Here is a 16,686-nt window from a genome sequence, read left to right as displayed (position 1 = left end):
GAGGAGGGGGCCGGCTGGCCGGGGGGTGGGGAGCTGGGGGTCCCCCCCGAGAGGCGCCTGCCTGACCACCATTTGTCGCCCCACCAGGCCTCTTCACCCTCCTCGTGGAAGATTTCGGTAAGAGCCTCTCCTACCCGCCGGAGCCCGGCTGTGGGGACCCGCTCTCCCGCCCTCGCTGCATGGCCCGGAGCTGCCTTTCCCGACTTCTTTTCTTCCCTGACCGCAGGTGTCAAAGGGGTGCAAGTGGAGGAGATCTATGACCTTCAGAGCAAGTGCCAGGGGTGAGTGGCTTGGCGGCAGGACCGCCTTTCACGCCTCGAGGCCTAGAGGTGTCCCTCAAGGCGGGTGGTGTCCGGAACCCCACGTTGTAAAGTCTCACCTAAGGAAGCAGCCCTCCTCTTGGGGTGCCCTCCCGATCAAGCTGGTGTTTTTGTTTTCTCCATTCTCCCCTCATCACTTCCCTTTACGCAGTAGCACCTCCCCCAGTCGGTAAAAATTCCAACCATCCTTTGGAATACAGTTCAGCTGCTTTTTCTGGTCTGGAGCAGGAAGCCAGGCCCTTCTCTAGACCCAGATCACACCTACCTTTTGAGCAGCTGTCATTATTATTATTTTTTAAGTTTTATTAAGTTATTACATATGTGTCCTTATCCCCCCATTACCCCCCCATGCCCTCACCCCCCTGTTGTCTGTGTCCATTGGTTAGGCCTATAGGCTTGCATATAAGTCCTTTGGTTGATGAGCAGCTGTCATTATTAACGACTGCTTTAATGTGCCCGGTGTGCCGGTGCCTTTCATCTCCACACAAGGGTCTTGTATAGATTGGTTGGCACCTGTGAGGCCCTCCTGGTGACCAACCTCGAGGTCTTGTTTTGGTGTGGAGGAGCTGCTGTGGTGACTGCATGGAGAAGTCTGCTTTTATTTCCCCGCCAAGGAGGGGCTCATATTTTCTTCCTCGTCTGCTTTGGGCTCAGGCCTCGGGGTTCACCAGTGAGAATTAGTGTTTCAGTTCCTCATCAGAGTTTTTGTGCTCACCTTAACTTCTGTTCCTACCCTGCCCTGGGCCATTGGCTCCAGCTTTTCTTCTCTTATCCCAGAACCATAAACTTCGTGAGGACACTGGTGGACTCCTGGAGAACCACGGCCAGAAGCCGATGCTTAGCCTGCCTGTGGCGGGCTTCTGGGGTGTGAGGGCTCAGGGCCACGTTGGGCAGTGTTGGGAAGAAACCAGTGCAGGGGAACAGGGGGAGAGAAAAAGGGGGGGTACTGGTTTCCTCCCCCAACTTGGCTGGTTTAGCTCTGCTCCTTACTTTCCCCAGCCCCGTGTATGGATTCATTTTCCTGTTCAAATGGATCGAAGAGCGCCGATCCCGTCGCAAGGTCTCTACCTTGGTGGATGATACATCTGTGATTGATGACGATATTGTGAATAATATGTTTTTTGCCCACCAGGTGTGTTGGGCTCTGTGTTCTGTCTGGAGGGTGGGATGCTGCTATTGTCTTTGCTTGGGAAGTGGGAGTGGGAGAAGGCAGGAGGAAGAGATAGATAGATACTAAGGGTGGTGGTTATAGAAGTCCCTTGGCAGAAGGAACTGAGCTCTTATTCATTAAAAAAGGGAGCCTCTTTAGAGCAGTGTGGGATCGGAATCTACTTTCCATGTCCCCAGACATCTGATGGGTATTTAGTTAAGTGAACAAACATTGGGCAAAGATGAGGGTTGCTGTCCAGATATGACTGTCCCTCTCTGGGTTCCCATTCCTGATGAATGTGGGCTTCAATTGAGGGATGCTGTGCATGGGTGACTGTTCTTGGTTTCACAGCTGATCCCCAACTCTTGTGCCACTCATGCCCTGCTGAGCGTGCTCCTGAACTGCAGCAATGTGGACCTGGGGCCCACCCTGAGTCGCATGAAGGACTTCACCAAAGGCTTCAGCCCTGAGGTATGCCATGGTGCCTTAATCCTGGCTCACGGCTGGTGGGACACATCTGACCTCCAGGGCCGCTGGCGATGCCACTACATGACATATGGCACTGTGAGGCTTTGTATTTTTCACATGATCATTTACATTACATTTGACTCTTAAGTTAACTGTGGAAGGCAATTGGTTTTAGGCCCAATTGTCAGGAAAGGAGACAAACCTAGGGAAGAAAGGAACATTGCTTAAGTGACACCATTTTAGGACTTTGTTGGCATTTTGCAGGCCACATTGCTCCCAGTGTCCACTTATTACTGTGCAAGGCCATTAGAGCCCATCTGTTGGGGGCTCCAGAGCTCTCTTCTGCCCTTAGGAGAGTCTACCTGTGCTTCTTCAGATGCCTGGAACACCTCCAGGCCTGCACGTCTAAGCTCTGGTTCCCTCCCAGAGGCTCAGCTGAGAAGCTGTTCTGATGTGGTCTCATTTTCTTCCCTCTAGAGCAAAGGATATGCGATTGGCAATGCCCCGGAGTTGGCCAAGGCACATAATAGCCATGCCAGGTGTGTGGGAGCTGTGGGAGCTGTTGGGGGTGGAGGTAAGGAAGGCTGTCCCATTCGGGGCCCTGACTGTGTCCTTCCCCAGGCCCGAGCCACGCCACCTCCCTGAGAAGCAGAACGGCCTTAGTGCAGTGCGGACCATGGAGGCATTCCACTTTGTCAGCTATGTGCCTATCACAGGCCGGCTTTTTGAACTGGATGGGCTCAAGGTCTACCCCATTGACCATGGTAAGCACTATGAGCTGGGGGCCCTTTGGGTTTCTCTGCTTAACTCTTAAGGAGTTGGGGTCCAGGGTTGTCAGGTGCTTGGGACTCAGCGGGGGGATGGGGGGTGGGTATTCAGGACATCTGGCTTTGGCCACATGGCACCCTGCACTGCATTGCCTGATTAGCCCCTGACTCCCTGATTCAACTACTCTCCATCCTCCCTCCCATTCTTGGCTTGCCCAAACTCGGGCTTGCCACCTGCTGACTCCTTGTCTTGGTGTTCCTTAGGGCCCTGGGGTGAGGATGAGGAATGGACAGACAAGGCCCGGCGGGTCATCATGGAGCGTATCGGCCTCGCCACTGCAGGGTAAGGGTCCTGTGCCTGCCCTACCCTTGGAGCTGTGCCCCCATTGGGAGGGGCACAGAAAAGGGAACCAAGGCAGAGAAGCCAGGTGGTTTGTGCCATGGTGAATCTGGCAGGATCAGGCTTGAATCTAGGGCTCCAACTCATTGCTCTATGGCCTGCTTTGGGAAGGGGCAGGACTTGGAGCCCTTGGGGGCCCAGGTATGCTGGCTCACTTCCTGCCAGGCCCCTCACACCGCTTGTTGGAAGGCACCAGCTCAGGTGCCTGGTATGCATGGTCAGCTGCTGCCTGTCTGTTGGGGTGGGGCCTATACCCATGGCTGCAGGTGTGACTTCAGGGAGCCCTGCCAGGATATCTGCCTCAAGGTGATGGTGGGGCTGGGGTGGGAGCTGCTCTCACAGCTGCAGCTGTGACTGCAGGGAGCCCTACCATGACATCCGCTTCAACCTGATGGCGGTGGTGCCCGACCGCAGGATCAAGTACGAGGCCAGGCTGCATGTCCTCAAGGTGAACCGTCAGATAATACTGGAGGCCCTGCAGCAGGTGGGTACTCTCCTGCCCGGTCCCTGCCCAGCCATTTTGTCCTTCCCCTCACTGGGGCATCTGTCTATGATTCCCAAATCATCATGGATCTGGGCTTCAACTAACCACTCCTCTCCTTTGAGCCCTTTTTGGGAAAGCGGGGCCTGGGGTGGGGAAGGAAAGTAGTTTCTAAAAGGAGGTTTGGGTTTGACTTGTATTTTCCTGTGAGGGAGTGGGGAGAGCCAAGGCCCTTAGCTGTCCAAGGTAGAGGCTGGGGCTGCCTTCTCTCTTCTGAGCCTTGGCTTCTCTTTTTAGGTGATCAGGGTAACACAACCAGAGCTGATTCAGACCCACAAGTCTCAGGAGGCACAGCTGCCTGAGGAGTCCAAACCAGCCAGTGGCAAGTCCCCCATGGCTCTGGAGGCGAGCAGGGGCCCAGTGTCCTCTGAGGGCACCCACACAGGTACTAGGGGTCTTAGGGCCTCTCATGGGCCTCAGAATGACCCCTCATAGCTTGACCTGGAAGACCTGAAGGCACTTGGGCAGTGATTCAGACACTGCTATGGAAGGCCTGAAGCCCAGTGCTTGCATCCCTTTCCCATCCGAACATGGAGGGAAAGCAGTTTTCCCTAAAGAAAGGCATTTGTAAAGGGCTACTGTTACCACAGGCCCCTGCACCTTTCCTGTAATGCATAGTCCCTTTCTGGTTTTCTTCAAGGCTTTTTTTCTTTCTGCCTCCCTTTCTTTTTCCATCTTGTTCTCTTGTCTTGCTGTGGGCCCATGACTGACTTCCATCCCACCAGCTGGCTCAGCTGTCACAGGACTGGGGAGACAGCGGGCTGGGGACAGCTTTTTTTGAGGATCTGGCTGAAGGTCCTGCCTGTGCTTCTCTCAGACGGTGTGGAGGAGGTGGCTGGTTCATGCCCACAAGCCCTGACCCACAGCCCTCCCAGCAAACCCAAGCTGGTGGTGAAACCTTCAGGGAGCAGCCTCAATGGTGTTCCCCCCAACCCCACTCCCATCGTCCAGCGGCTGCCAGCTTTTCTGGACAATCACAACTATGCCAAGTCCCCCATGCAGGTGAGCTGGGAGTGCCCCACAGGAGTCCCTCCAGGATTCTTGCGAGAGGCTGCCATGGGAGTGTCCTCAGGTGGTTCTTTGATGTTCAGCCCCCACCTGGGCCGGGTTCCTCTGTCTGATACTCGGAAGCACCCACAAAGGCAGGGGCTTAGGCAGAGAGAGCTCCGCTGACTTTGAATCCAGCCACACAGTTATGGGGCTAAACGTTTTGGTCATGTTCCTTGGTACAATTCTGTGGGTTGGATTCTGCTGCAAAATGAAGGCACAAGACTCTCTCTGAAGCCCTGTGTAGGCAGGTAATGGGGGTGGGCAGCAGCTTTTCCCAGAGCCAGGGCTGGGCTTGAACACCTGGAGGGGTTCTGACTTGACCTGAGAGCCATTCCGGCTTTCTCTCTGGCTGTGAATGTGATGCCTAGCCTGGGCTGACTGACGCCTGCTCATGGCTACCCTGGGTTTTGCCTCAGGAGGAGGAAGACCTGGCAGCAGGTGTGGGCCGTAGCCGAGTTCCAGTTCGCCCACCCCAGCAGTACTCCGATGACGAGGACGACTATGAGGATGAGGAGGAGGAGGATGTGCAGAACACCAACCCTGCCATCAGGTCAGCTCAGCTCTAGGCTGGAGGCTCCGAGTGCTGCAGATCCTATCTTGACTATTTCAGTGTGTATCTGAGAATGCCCTTCAGCAGATGGATAATACTGAGCACCTGCTGAATACAGGGTCCCTGCAGGGGGCGGGGGCTGCCATGAAGGGGCTGATTGCAGGTACCAAGAAGCTTTGGGAGGGATGGGGGGAGGGCTGAGCACATTTAACCAGACATCAAAATATGTTCTGTTGGGAGGTGGCCTTTTGGTTAGGTTTTGGAAGAAGAATTGGGTGAAATGGAAGGAGGAGATAGGGTAGGGGTAGCTTTTCTGGAAGACATGGCATTGGCAAAAGGCCAGCAGCTGAAGTAGAGAAGGTGTCCTTTGAGGACACCTGGCTGTAGCTGTCAGAGCTTAGGGTGCCAGGCTTGGCTTGGCTGGGTCAGGCTGCTTGGCATGAGGAGCTGCAGGGTCAGTCCCTGGATGCCAGGGTGTGTGCAGACAGTTCTAGGCATTGCTGGGTGTGTGGTCATCTGACCCAGTCCCTTGGCTCATGTCTCATTGGGCCCCACAGGTACAAGCGAAAGGGGCCAGGAAAGCCAGGGCCATTGAGTGGCTCCGGGGAAGGGCAACTGTCGGTGCTGCAGCCCAACACTATCAATGTCTTGGCCGAGAAGCTCAAAGAGTCCCAGAAAGATCTCTCGATCCCCCTGTCCATCAAGACCAGCAGCGGCGCTGGAAGTCCGGCTGTGGCAGTACCCATGCACTCGCAGCCCTCGCCCACCCCCAGCAACGAGAGCACAGACACAGCCTCTGAGATTGGCAGCGCTTTCAACTCACCACTGCGCTCACCCATTCGCTCGGCCAACCCCACACGGCCCTCCAGCCCTGTCACCTCTCACATCTCCAAGGTGCTTTTTGGAGAGGATGACAGCCTGCTGCGTGTTGACTGTATACGCTACAATCGCGCTGTACGTGACCTGGGTCCTGTCATCAGCACAGGCCTGCTTCACTTGGCTGAGGATGGTGTGCTGAGTCCCCTGGCACTGACAGGTGGGCCTCGTGCTGACTCATTGGCCACTTGATGTACCAGGGATGGAAGAGGGAGGTAGCCAAGTGACCACCAAGTGTCCTGCACTCTGATGGGTCTTCTCATGTCTTCTTTTCCCAGAGGGTGGGAAGGGTTCCTCGCCCTCCAGCAGACCAAGCCAGGGTAGCCAGGGGTCCGGCAGCCCAGAGGAGAAGGAGGTGGTGGAAGCTGCAGATGGCAGAGAGAAGTCTGGGCTGGCCAGGTCTGGTGAGCCCTTGAGTGGGGAGAAGTACTCACCCAAGGTGAGCCCCTGCAGTTTTCTAACCCTGGCAGAGGGAAGGGCCTGGGGGCTGCTGCCTAGAGCTGGGTTCTTGATTGGAGTTTTGGTGGGGAGGTTGGTGGCTGTGAAGCCTATCTGGGTTGGGTAGTAGAAGCTTCGGTCAGCTCCAGGCACTCTGGTGCTTATCCTTGCCTCTCGCTGCTTCCTGGTAGTGTGGCTTTGGTGCTGGCGCCAGCCTCCCTCATGGGTGCAATGCTGGGTTTTGGCAGGAGCTGCTGGCACTGCTGAAGTGTGTGGAGGCTGAGATTGCAAACTATGAGGCTTGCCTCAAGGAAGAAGTGGAGAAGAGGAAGAAGTTCAAGGTGGGTAATTTCTCCAGCTGCCTGGTCCTCTGTCCATGACTGTCTTCCCGGAGGTGCGACTTCTTGAGGTCAGCTGGTGGCAGCTCTGGGGAGATGCCGCAGTGCCCTCCTCCTTTTCTCCCACAGATTGACGACCAGAGAAGGACACACAACTATGACGAGTTCATCTGCACGTTCATCTCCATGCTAGCTCAAGAAGGTGGGGGTCCTCACTATTGCGTCTTACCTGGCATACCCTGCTGAGGGCCATGTTCCTCAGGTCCCCCCTCCGCCAGGCCTCTGCTGGGGATTGAGCAGGCGGTGGGTCTCAGGGAGGCCCATAAGACCCTCTGCTCTTGGCCTGAGTCTGTGGCCTATTGAGCAGGTGGCTGCTAAGCATCCAGCCACCTGCTCAAGGGCCTCTGCCTCTCTGCAGGGATGCTGGCCAACCTGGTGGAGCAGAACATCTCGGTGCGGCGGCGCCAAGGGGTCAGCATTGGCCGGCTCCACAAGCAGCGGAAGCCTGACCGGCGGAAACGTTCACGCCCCTACAAGGCCAAGCGCCAATGAGGATGCTGGCCCCAACTCTGCAGCCTGCTCTTGCCTTGTGGCCTCACCAGGGCCCCTTCCCTGCCCCACTCCCCCTTCCCAGTATTACTGAATAGTTCCAGCCAGAGAGCTCAGACCCTGGAAAGGGAAGCCAGGCCGGGATTCCCTGCATTGTACTCGGGTAGGTTAAGCCCATAGTGCTCAGGAAGCAGCAGCTGGAGCTGGGAAAGCGAGGTGCTACAGCTTTCTTCACAGCCGGCTGTGGGGCTGCAGGACCTGGCCTTTCTGCCTGGGCAGCAGAATATATATTTTACCTACAGAGACGTCTATTTTTCTGGGCTCTGGCCCATTTTGCCACCACTGTGTTGACATAGCCGGCTTCCTGACTCTGCTTTCTCTCCTAACAATTGCCATCCTGGTGGGGCCTGGGTGGCTTGGGCCTGCTGCTCTAGCTGTAGCAGCCAGTTGTCTCTTGTAAGGAAGCCAGGTCTGCTCTTCATTCCTCCTGGGAGAGCTCCAAACTCAGGGACCTGGCTTCTGGGCTAGGTTGGGAGTGGGGTGTCCCAGCGGGGGTGAGGGGAGCAACCTGCTAGAGCAGAGAGGAGTGTTTGAGCTGTTTGGTGGTTTGGTCCCTTCCTGGCTCTAGTTGGGCTTGTCAAGTCTGCTCTCCACAGCAGGGCTCTGGGGCTCTTTGCCTTCAGTGTTGTGGCCCTGGCACTGGGCCTGCCTTGGACTCCTGGGCTCCGTCCTGGAGCCTGGGGCTCAGAGGAGCCCCTGCCCAGCCCCTCAGTATTACCACGTTTCCCTCCTGGTAGCAGAGACAGGGCTGCTTGCAGGAGACTGGCACTCCTCAGCTCTCCCTGCCACACCAGCTTCCTCAGCCTTTGCAAGGCACTCAGGGTGGGGACTGCAGGACCAAGACAACCATTTGGAAACCATATGTTCCCGGAGGGCCTGATGCCAAGGGGTAACGGGCCCAGAACTGCCTCTGGAGCTCAGCCCCCAAACATAGCCCCATACCTTCTGACAGATGGCTTTGAAAGAGATCTAAGGAGGCCCCTTATCTGTACATAGTGATCTGGGAGAGGGGTGGGGAACAGCTGGCAGCCCTGGCAGTTGTCTCTGCACTGAGCATAGCCTGACCCCTCAACCCCTTGTAAATATTGGATCACTGAGTGAATAAAACTCTCCTAAAGAAATGAACCCTCCTGTGGTTGCTGGCTTGAGGTTTGTAGGCTAGGTGGAGGTGGGAGTGAGGAGCTAACCAGGCCTGGCCCAAGGTTCAAAGACCAAGGTGAGAAATATGCATTCTTGGGTATTCAGCTTTCTGGGGCAGAGATTTTTGGGACCTGGGCCTGGAATTCAGGACCTGAGCTGAGGAGGGGCCTCGGGGGGCTGTGGAACCTGAAGAGTTGTGTTAAAGGTACACTTTGGGAGGAGAAGGCCATGCCAAAACTTTCACGAGATCTGACAGCTTTGCCACCTGGAGAGATGCTGGGGTTCTGGGCTGAAGCAGGGCTGCCTCTAGTCCTGCTGGGCGTGCTCTCCCTGGAGGAGCTCTGTGATCTTGGAGGGGTCCCCTCTCCTCTTGTTGTACCTGGACAGGTCCAGCAGGTCAAAGCTGCTACCTCTGCCACCTCTTCCCCTTGCTAACCACATTCTCTTTTGAGGCTGCTGTAACCTCTTATCCCCACTGTTGCCCTGGTAGTGAGTCCTACAGAAGGGGCCTGATGTAAGCAGGTAAGGCTCAGTTGGACTGCTTAGAAAACTCAAAAACTCAAATTTAATGGTTCCCACCCTTTTATCCAAGTCTAGTAGTCCAGGGCACAGATGAGGGCTACACCACGCTTTATCCAGTGTCGCTGAGGCTGGTCGGAGGGGATCTCCACAGCAATGACATAGTTGGTGGAGTGGCCTGTGGTTGATAGTGTTCCTGGAACAGGCAACAAGGGGGGAGGGTTAAGTTGTCTGCCACAGTTAGAGAAGGGATAGGGTAAAGGCAATGGACTTGGCAGATGTGGGGACAAGGAAGGAATCCTGGCCCAAGGGCAGCCTGCTCAGTGATGGTCTGGACAAGGCTCAGGCCTGTCCAGGGTTAATGCACTGACTGAGGACAGGCAGTAATGGGAGAATTGACGCCATCACTCATTTCCTGTTGGACTCGGCCCTGGCCCATCCCTCCTCTCCAGGCCTCAGTTACCCCTCTGAACCTCCACTGTCAGGCTAGGGCTCCCAGGACCCACGGTGGATCTGCTGAGGGAGGCAACAAGATGGTGACCTCAGGGGCCACCATAGACCGAGCCAGCTGCTGGGCACCTGCTGCTGCCAGACTGTCCTGCCTGGTTGGTCTTAGGACTGCTGGCTGACCTCTTGGCCATCTTGTTCAGCTAACCTGGATCAGCCTAACTGGCCTGAGCTGGCCCAGGCCTGGGCCCCCACCTGTGGTGTAGGCTCCCTGCCCTGGGCCTCATACCAGCACGGGTTAGCGTCTTGTAGATGGGGCACAGGTAGAAGGCCTGGTCCTGAACCTGGCGGTTGGACACAGGTAGGAGCCAGATAACAGCCATCTCTGTGTATAGCTCCTTGGGTCGAGACTCGGCCAGCTGGAAGTCCGTGGGGTCCCAGCGGGCACCTTCCAGGAACAGTCCATGGATGTAGCACCCCTCTGCAGGCTTTTGCTTGAGCTCTGACACTGACTGGCGCAATACCTATGGTGGGCACACAGATATGCCCCACACATATCAACACCCAGAATCTGGGTTAGAATTTGGGTCCAGAGGCACAAACTCCCTCCTGAGCTTTGCCTACCTGCCCATCATATGCACCATTTTACCTGGTAGCCTGCAGTCTATGTCCTGCCCCTTGTGATTTCCCTGGGCTCATGGCCTCTTCTGGCCCGCTCTCCTTTCCCCCCAACCCCTACTCAGGGGTCCTCTGACTCTTGAGGTCAGCCAGCTGTGGCCTTAGGCTCCCCTTGTCTGGGCTGTACCCCAACTTGTCACCTGACCTGGCCCTAACTGTATCCAGACCTTGAAATCGAAGGAGATGGTGTCGATGGAGATGACAGACTTGCGGGCAAAGTTCTGCAGGGTGCCTGTCAGGAAAGCCTGGGGGAAGAAGAATCCACTGATCCAGAAAACAGCTGGGATGCCCTCTTTGATCCAGGTGTGTATGAAGTCTAGGCGCTGCAGCAGATCCTGGACCCATGAGGATAGTGGCTTGAGTGATGGGTAGGCCTTGGCATTCCAAAGCTCGGGCACAGTGTTGTTGTACAGGCTGGCAGCCATCAGTTCCAGCTCCAAGGACATCACCACCAGCCCCTTGAGTGCCTTGAGCAGATCTCGCAGCGACTGTGTGATCACCTGCATCAGCCGGTTGTACCTATGGGCCAGTGGCAAGGAGGCAGGCAGTGGGCCAGGGCCCTCTAGCAGCATCTATACTCCCCAGTTGTGGGCCATAGGCAAAAAAAACCCCCAAAACAATGGCTGAATATAGAGGCCACAGCATAGAGCTGGTTGGGTAGCCTGGGTACCAATCCCAGCTCTGATCCTTAGCAAATATGTGACCTTAGTTCACTTAACCTTTTTGCGTCTTGGCTTACTCATTTGTAAAATGGGATAATAAAACTGGCTGAGTTAGAGGATGGATTTATTGCACTTGTATGGCACCTGGCCCATAGTACCTCTTCCTGTCATTTCTCTACAGCCCAGTGGTCTACTGACTCAGGGTTGGGGGTGGTGGGGGATTACCGAATGACCTCCTGTATTAGCACCGTATTCATTGACTCCTCATATAGCACAGGGTACGTGGTCATCACAAACTGCAAGTTGATGGGCTCAGGTATCTGGAGTAGAATGTTCATGGCCACATCTTCCACTATCTGTAGGGGCAAAGAGATAGTGGGGGTCAGGGCTGGCTCCCACAACCCTTGTAGGATTCCACATGCACAGAGTTCCATCCCACAAGGGAGCAGGCAGGGTGGTGGGTGGGAGATTAGCCCTGCCCAACCCTTGGGCCCTTTCCCTCCCACTGTCACCCACCTCCTCTCTGCCCTGACCGCCCACAGAGGATGATTTGGGTTGCAGCTGTATGATAGCACCAAGCAGAGCAAAAGTCTCATTTTGGGCAAATGTGATGTTGGCGTTGTCATGCAGGCCAAAGATCTCAGGCATGTCGTTGAGAGGAAGGCCTTTGATATAGGAGAGGTAGCCCTGGGGGATAGGAAGGCACAACAGCTGAAGCCCCGCTGTGGTGGTCCTCCAAGTGAGCACAGCCCCCACCCATCACCCTGGTTGTAACCCTATTATTTTTGGGACTCCAAGACCCCTGAGGCATCATGTGGGTGGCCCCTTCTCACTGCCATCCATCTCCCTGCTCCTTCATTTGGCTGCTCAAACCTGTCACACTCCCTCCTTTCTACTGATGACCCACACTCGGGAGTGCCTGACCCAGCCCCCGAACGCTCCTCACACACCTTAGCCTCCCTGACTGTGCGTTGGGTTGGATTGCCCCTGCCTCACTGAGTGCTCCCAGGCACTGGTAACTGTCTTTGTGGGATGGATTAGTCAATGAGAAGGAGCTAGTGTAGGGCAGGGGCCAACTCCTCTCACCCCGCACTCAGGTGTCCACAGTACCCTAGAACCCAGGCCGTGCTCACGTTGAGGTCGTAGGTGGGTTGGATCTGGTGGTAGATGCCTGAGTCGCTGTAGATGTGCTCGGGGAGGAGCACTTCGGGGTTGTAGAAGTCCTCCAGGATGTTCATGATGCAGCGGCGGTCCCAGTCATCCGTGACACGGCCCCCATAGTTGATCTCCCCTGCCGTGTACTTGAGGACCTATGCAGTGGGTAGGTGAGAGGGCCCCACGAGCGCCTGGCCCCCTGCCCCCAGCCTGGCCCCAGCCCACCTTGTAGGGGATGTCCTCATACTCATCCAGGAACATCTTGAGCTGGCTGATGCAGATGCGCAGGTCCCCGTCCGTGAACTCATAGGGGATGTTGAAGCCCAGGGGCCCAAACTTGCGGCGCTCCAGAGCATTGCCATGGAAAAGGCACAGGGACAGCAGCAGGGACTTGAACTCCATCGCCTGCGAGAGGTGAGGGGCGGGGACGTGAGGGGTGAGGATCAGGGCAGGTAGGCAGGGCACTGCCAAGTGTGCCTCACCTTGTGACAGGAATTGAGGAAGTCATCGCTGAGGCTGCTGTAGGACTTGAGCAGGTTGGCCTTAACGCCACGCGGTGGCTCGATGGTCATCTTGGAGCCATTCTGCAGGATGGACACTGGGAACTTGTTGCTGGGCAGGCTGGTCAGCCACAGGCGGAAGTCCCGGTGCACCTGGTGGCCATGTTCCACACGAGCATTAGGACCCTTACCTGGTGGCCTCCCCAACACCAGGCTTCCTCCTACCCAGGGACCATGGGCCACCCCACCCTCTAGGTGGGCCAGGCCAGACTGCATGGACCATGGGTTAAGAATATGAGCTTTGGCAAGTCCCAGGGTCACCGGTTTGTGCTGGGTGGCTTTGTGCGAGTCACATCACCACTGGTAATGTGAACTGGGTGAGCCACTGGGAAGACTAATGCAATCAATGCATGGTCCATCTGTCGGTTCCCAAGCACTCCCAGTGTGCCTGAGCGTTTTGTGGGACCATCGCATCTAGCTTCACAGTCTGGGTAGACACTCAGTACTCCCTCAGCAGAGGAGGCTGGTGCACCTTGTCGGGATTGATGTGTTCAATGAGGCGCTCGAGGGCTGGCATCCAGCTGGGGGCCAGGTGGCAGTTCTGGAAGAAGACCCACTTGCCCCTCTCTATGGAGCTGCGCATCATGGCTTCTGCCAGAGGGCCCTGTGGGGGCGGGAGTGCTGAGTGGTGGGACCAGCTGGCCTGGCCCCTCCTCACCCTCCTTGCCCCACTCCTACCTGGCCCTGGCCCAGGGAGATGGCAGAGAGCTTCTTGGAGAATTTCATCTCTTCAGCAAACTTGTACAAGTCAGCTGCGGGGTCAGTGCCAGGCGACAGCACAAAGATGAGGGGTGTGGTGGAGTTGGATTCTTTGAACACCACTGACAGGTTGGCTGTCTGCAGGGCAGGGAGAGATGCTGGGGCTAAGAGGGCACAGGGACCCGGGCAAGGGAGGGCAATCTCGGGGCTTCCCGAGAGTTCCCAGGAGGGCTTATGAGTGGGGCCTGGAGGGGTAGGGCTAGGAGTCTTGACTGACCAAGGCTGCAAAGTGGTCTGTCCAGCTGCAGCCAGGCCCCTGGCACCCAAGGTGGGGGTTAGCTAGTGGTACTTACCTGGGGTTCAATGAAGCGTGGCTCCAGGTTGGCGGCCACAAAGTCCTGCATGGCGTTGGTAACCTTGTCTCCACGCAGGCAGCGCAGGACCAGCAGCTTCTGGAACTGGTCCAGGTACTTGTCCCAGGTGCCAGGCAATGGCTCCCTGCAATAGTGCCCATGTCTCCCTGAATGTTTACCTGTGGGAGGGCACTGGCCACAGAGACTCTGCTGGCTGGATGACAGAGGAGAGGGGGGTATCTGGGGATATGTGGCCAGGGGCATGAAAGAGATGTGGCCACAGCCGCAGGGCAACCTTGGGTTGCTCCTGTCTCTGGAGTCTCACCCCCTCGATGTGCTCACCCCGCCATGCTTTGGGGCCCAGCTCACCGGTGGGGCTCAGGGCTGTCGAAGATAGCCCGGAATTCTGAGAGGTATTCCACAAAGTCAGTGGCAAAGGAGGAGAAGGCTTGCAGGTTCGAGAGTGCCAGGATGTCTCGCCAGGCCCGGTCTGACAGCCAGTCCACTGCAGGGTTCTCAATTGTGGCCTGGATGGAACCCCCGGACAGGAGGTAGCGCCACTCGCTCTGGCAGGGGACAGGGGGATGCTAGTGCCAGGCCCTGTGTGAGCCCACCCAGTACACAGTGAGGGTTGAGCAGTGGTGGCTGTCACTCTCATTAATTTGGCTGTGCTTTCCAACACATCATGAAGTACCTGGGGCTCCTGAGGACATGAGCTAGGAGGCCCAGGCCTGCCTCTGTGCCCACCAGCACACTCAAGGCTCTGAGAGACAGGCTCACAGGACTCTTGGGCCACAACTAACCCAGGGTCTCTGGCTGTTTTTAAGCAAGGAACCATGCTTCTGCCCCTCTGTCCCTTTGCTCTTGCTGTGCTTCCATGCCTGGCCTTTCCTTCCACCCTGTTCTCCCAGGCCCTACGACAAGGCAACTGCTCAGACAGTCTGTCCTGGCCCACTGGCCCACCCGGCTGCCTCTCTACTCATGCACCTGATTGATCTTGTCCGCGTTCATCATGATGCGGGCACACAGCAGGAAGGCGAACATCAGCTTGTGCTTCTCAAAAAGGCTGCGGCAGACGTTGCTGTAGAGGCTGTAGGTCAGGTAGCGATTGATGTTGGCGATGCGCTTCTTCAGGTTGTCTGCAGGGTAGAGAGGTGATGCAGCAAGAGCCTGGGGTCCAGCCCAGCCAGTCTCCCAGGAGCCACAGCAGTCTGAACCTCCCCTGGGGGCATTTGGAGTTCCCAGCAAAAGGGCTCTGAGGAGGGTAGGGAGGGGGCTGTGTTCTTATGTCGAATGTGTCTGAGATGAGAGCATGTGCAAGTGACTACAGGTGTGAGTTTGTGTATGTGCCCACTGTGGAGATGTGTTCACGTGTCCCATCTGTGCCAGGGTGGGAGCCTGGAGTTTGTGTCCACATGTGCATGTGTGCCAGGGCTACCTGCCCTCTCTGAGTTGGCGATGCCTGAGAGGAAGATGTTGAGAAACCACTCGAGGGAGTACTGGTACATGGGGTCCACGTTGGCCAGGTCAGACACACAGAAGAAGAGGATCTGGGTGCGGACGGCCACAGGTATGTACTCCATGCGCGTGAGGTCGATGTCCTTCTCTGTCTGCTCTGCGATCCTGACCTTGGCCTGGGGGTCAGAGGAAGGGCCTGGTCAGACCCAGGTAGGCTGGCAAAGAGCAGCAGGTAGAGGTGGGTGGGGACAGGGGCTCAGCCTGGGGCAGGTGGGGAGAGGCAGGCAGGGTGGGGAGAAGCAGGCAGGGTGGGCAGGCAGTGGCCTACCTGGATCTCCGCAGCCTTCATTTTGGAAGCCTCCAGCACCTTGATGAGCTCCATGTCATCCACCGGGTTACCCTCGGAGGAGCTGAGCCGGTACAGGATCTGGTCTTCTATGTCCTTCAGCTCCTGGCGCATCTTGGCATTACTGATAATCAGCTGGTTCTTGGCTTCCTCCAGGTCGGGTCGCTCCTCAGCCACTACCTGGCCTAGCAACTGGTCCTCTAGGCCACTGGCAGGGGCGGGGAACACCCTGTCTGTAATACCTGGTGGCCCCGTGGCAGCCCCCTATCTATCTGTGCTCCTGGGTTCCAAGAGCAGAGTCCCTGCTGGTATCAGCCTGGGAGGCCTAACCTGTCTCAGGCTGCAGATATAATGCCAAGCCTGTTTTTAAAGTGATCAGTTCTCAGAGACCTTGGGTGGCAGCCTGGAACCCAGCAGGGGCCAGGCAGTTGGATGTGTGAGCTACTGGGGTCTCTGAAAAAACTCCCTCTCAGCAGAAAGGGGCTGAAGGTGCCTGGGAGGGACAGGCTTAAGGGTGTTTCCACCCCCTGTTCTTTGGAGAGGTTCACAGTGGCCACTATGCCTCTGGGGTCTGTGGGTGGTCAATGAAGGCCCTAGTACCTGGCTCATAGCAGCCAGGGCAGGGTACAGGGACCACGAGCGTGCCTGACCCAGGGCTCCCAGACAGCTTGGGCGGTGAGTGCACAAGGGCCTGCAAAGGGCTGAGCTGCAGGGGAAGAGACAAGAGCTCTTGAGGGAGGCTGGGGGTAGGGTTTTGACCAGGGATCAGGATGAGTTGGGGGTGGGGGTTTTAGGTGGAAATAGTGCAAATACTATTTGGTGGAAGGGCTAGAAAGGCCTGGAGGAAGCTGGCAGAGCCTCTGAGTCGGGGAAAGACCCAATGACTCCTGATCTGAGGGTAGGAGAGGGGCAGCTGGATAGGCCGAGGTGTAGCTGATACTTGGGAGCCTGGGGGCTGGTGGCTTACCTGGGCGACAGGGTGAAATTGATGAGGGTGAGTTTGGTGGCAATCTCGGGTGTGTAGTGTGGGTTGGGCAGCTTGGTGGTGATGTACATCCTGAAGTCCTCGTGGTAGGGGATCACTGTGTCCCCTAGCTTCAGCACTATGTTCCCCTGCTGCTTGTATGTCTGTGGTGGGCGGGATGGGCAAGAGCCGTCTGTG

The 16,686-nt window shown here is 56.7% G+C and overlaps 2 protein-coding genes across 2 annotated transcripts in view; one reads left to right on the top strand and one right to left on the bottom strand.

Moving 5' to 3' along the window:
• BAP1 (BRCA1 associated protein-1 (ubiquitin carboxy-terminal hydrolase)) overlaps positions 1–8,628 on the top strand; it is a 9,920-nt gene extending 1,292 nt beyond the window's left edge. Inside the window, exons 2-17 of the mRNA XM_014536526.1 lie at positions 88–117; positions 227–281; positions 1,320–1,452; positions 1,822–1,941; positions 2,416–2,477; positions 2,560–2,702; positions 2,970–3,048; positions 3,466–3,589; positions 3,884–4,031; positions 4,464–4,648; positions 5,113–5,246; positions 5,804–6,282; positions 6,401–6,561; positions 6,752–6,901; positions 7,028–7,100; positions 7,317–8,628. Of these exons, the coding sequence (XP_014392012.1) occupies positions 88–117; positions 227–281; positions 1,320–1,452; positions 1,822–1,941; positions 2,416–2,477; positions 2,560–2,702; positions 2,970–3,048; positions 3,466–3,589; positions 3,884–4,031; positions 4,464–4,648; positions 5,113–5,246; positions 5,804–6,282; positions 6,401–6,561; positions 6,752–6,901; positions 7,028–7,100; positions 7,317–7,450 (2,210 nt within the window). The 3' untranslated portion in view covers positions 7,451–8,628. The remainder of the gene's footprint in view (positions 1–87; positions 118–226; positions 282–1,319; positions 1,453–1,821; positions 1,942–2,415; positions 2,478–2,559; positions 2,703–2,969; positions 3,049–3,465; positions 3,590–3,883; positions 4,032–4,463; positions 4,649–5,112; positions 5,247–5,803; positions 6,283–6,400; positions 6,562–6,751; positions 6,902–7,027; positions 7,101–7,316) is intronic.
• The window catches only part of DNAH1 (dynein, axonemal, heavy chain 1), an 86,402-nt gene continuing 78,210 nt past the window's right edge, over positions 8,495–16,686 (bottom strand). Inside the window, exons 63-78 of the mRNA XM_005862341.2 lie at positions 16,492–16,652; positions 15,507–15,732; positions 15,159–15,354; positions 14,708–14,859; positions 14,090–14,286; positions 13,721–13,865; positions 13,347–13,505; positions 13,141–13,272; positions 12,591–12,761; positions 12,334–12,513; positions 12,087–12,263; positions 11,470–11,640; positions 11,179–11,309; positions 10,459–10,810; positions 9,903–10,137; positions 8,495–9,362 (exon numbers count right to left, since the gene is read on the bottom strand). Coding sequence (XP_005862403.1) covers positions 9,241–9,362; positions 9,903–10,137; positions 10,459–10,810; positions 11,179–11,309; positions 11,470–11,640; positions 12,087–12,263; positions 12,334–12,513; positions 12,591–12,761; positions 13,141–13,272; positions 13,347–13,505; positions 13,721–13,865; positions 14,090–14,286; positions 14,708–14,859; positions 15,159–15,354; positions 15,507–15,732; positions 16,492–16,652 — 2,907 coding nt within the window. The 3' untranslated portion in view covers positions 8,495–9,240. The remainder of the gene's footprint in view (positions 9,363–9,902; positions 10,138–10,458; positions 10,811–11,178; positions 11,310–11,469; positions 11,641–12,086; positions 12,264–12,333; positions 12,514–12,590; positions 12,762–13,140; positions 13,273–13,346; positions 13,506–13,720; positions 13,866–14,089; positions 14,287–14,707; positions 14,860–15,158; positions 15,355–15,506; positions 15,733–16,491; positions 16,653–16,686) is intronic.

The sequence above is a fragment of the Myotis brandtii genome, unplaced genomic scaffold (assembly GCF_000412655.1).
Source record: "Myotis brandtii unplaced genomic scaffold, ASM41265v1 scaffold164, whole genome shotgun sequence".
NCBI classification, from domain to species: domain Eukaryota; kingdom Metazoa; phylum Chordata; class Mammalia; order Chiroptera; family Vespertilionidae; genus Myotis; species Myotis brandtii.
The sequence above is the reverse complement of the archived record's forward strand: the minus strand, read 5'-3'. Positions and strand labels throughout refer to the sequence as shown.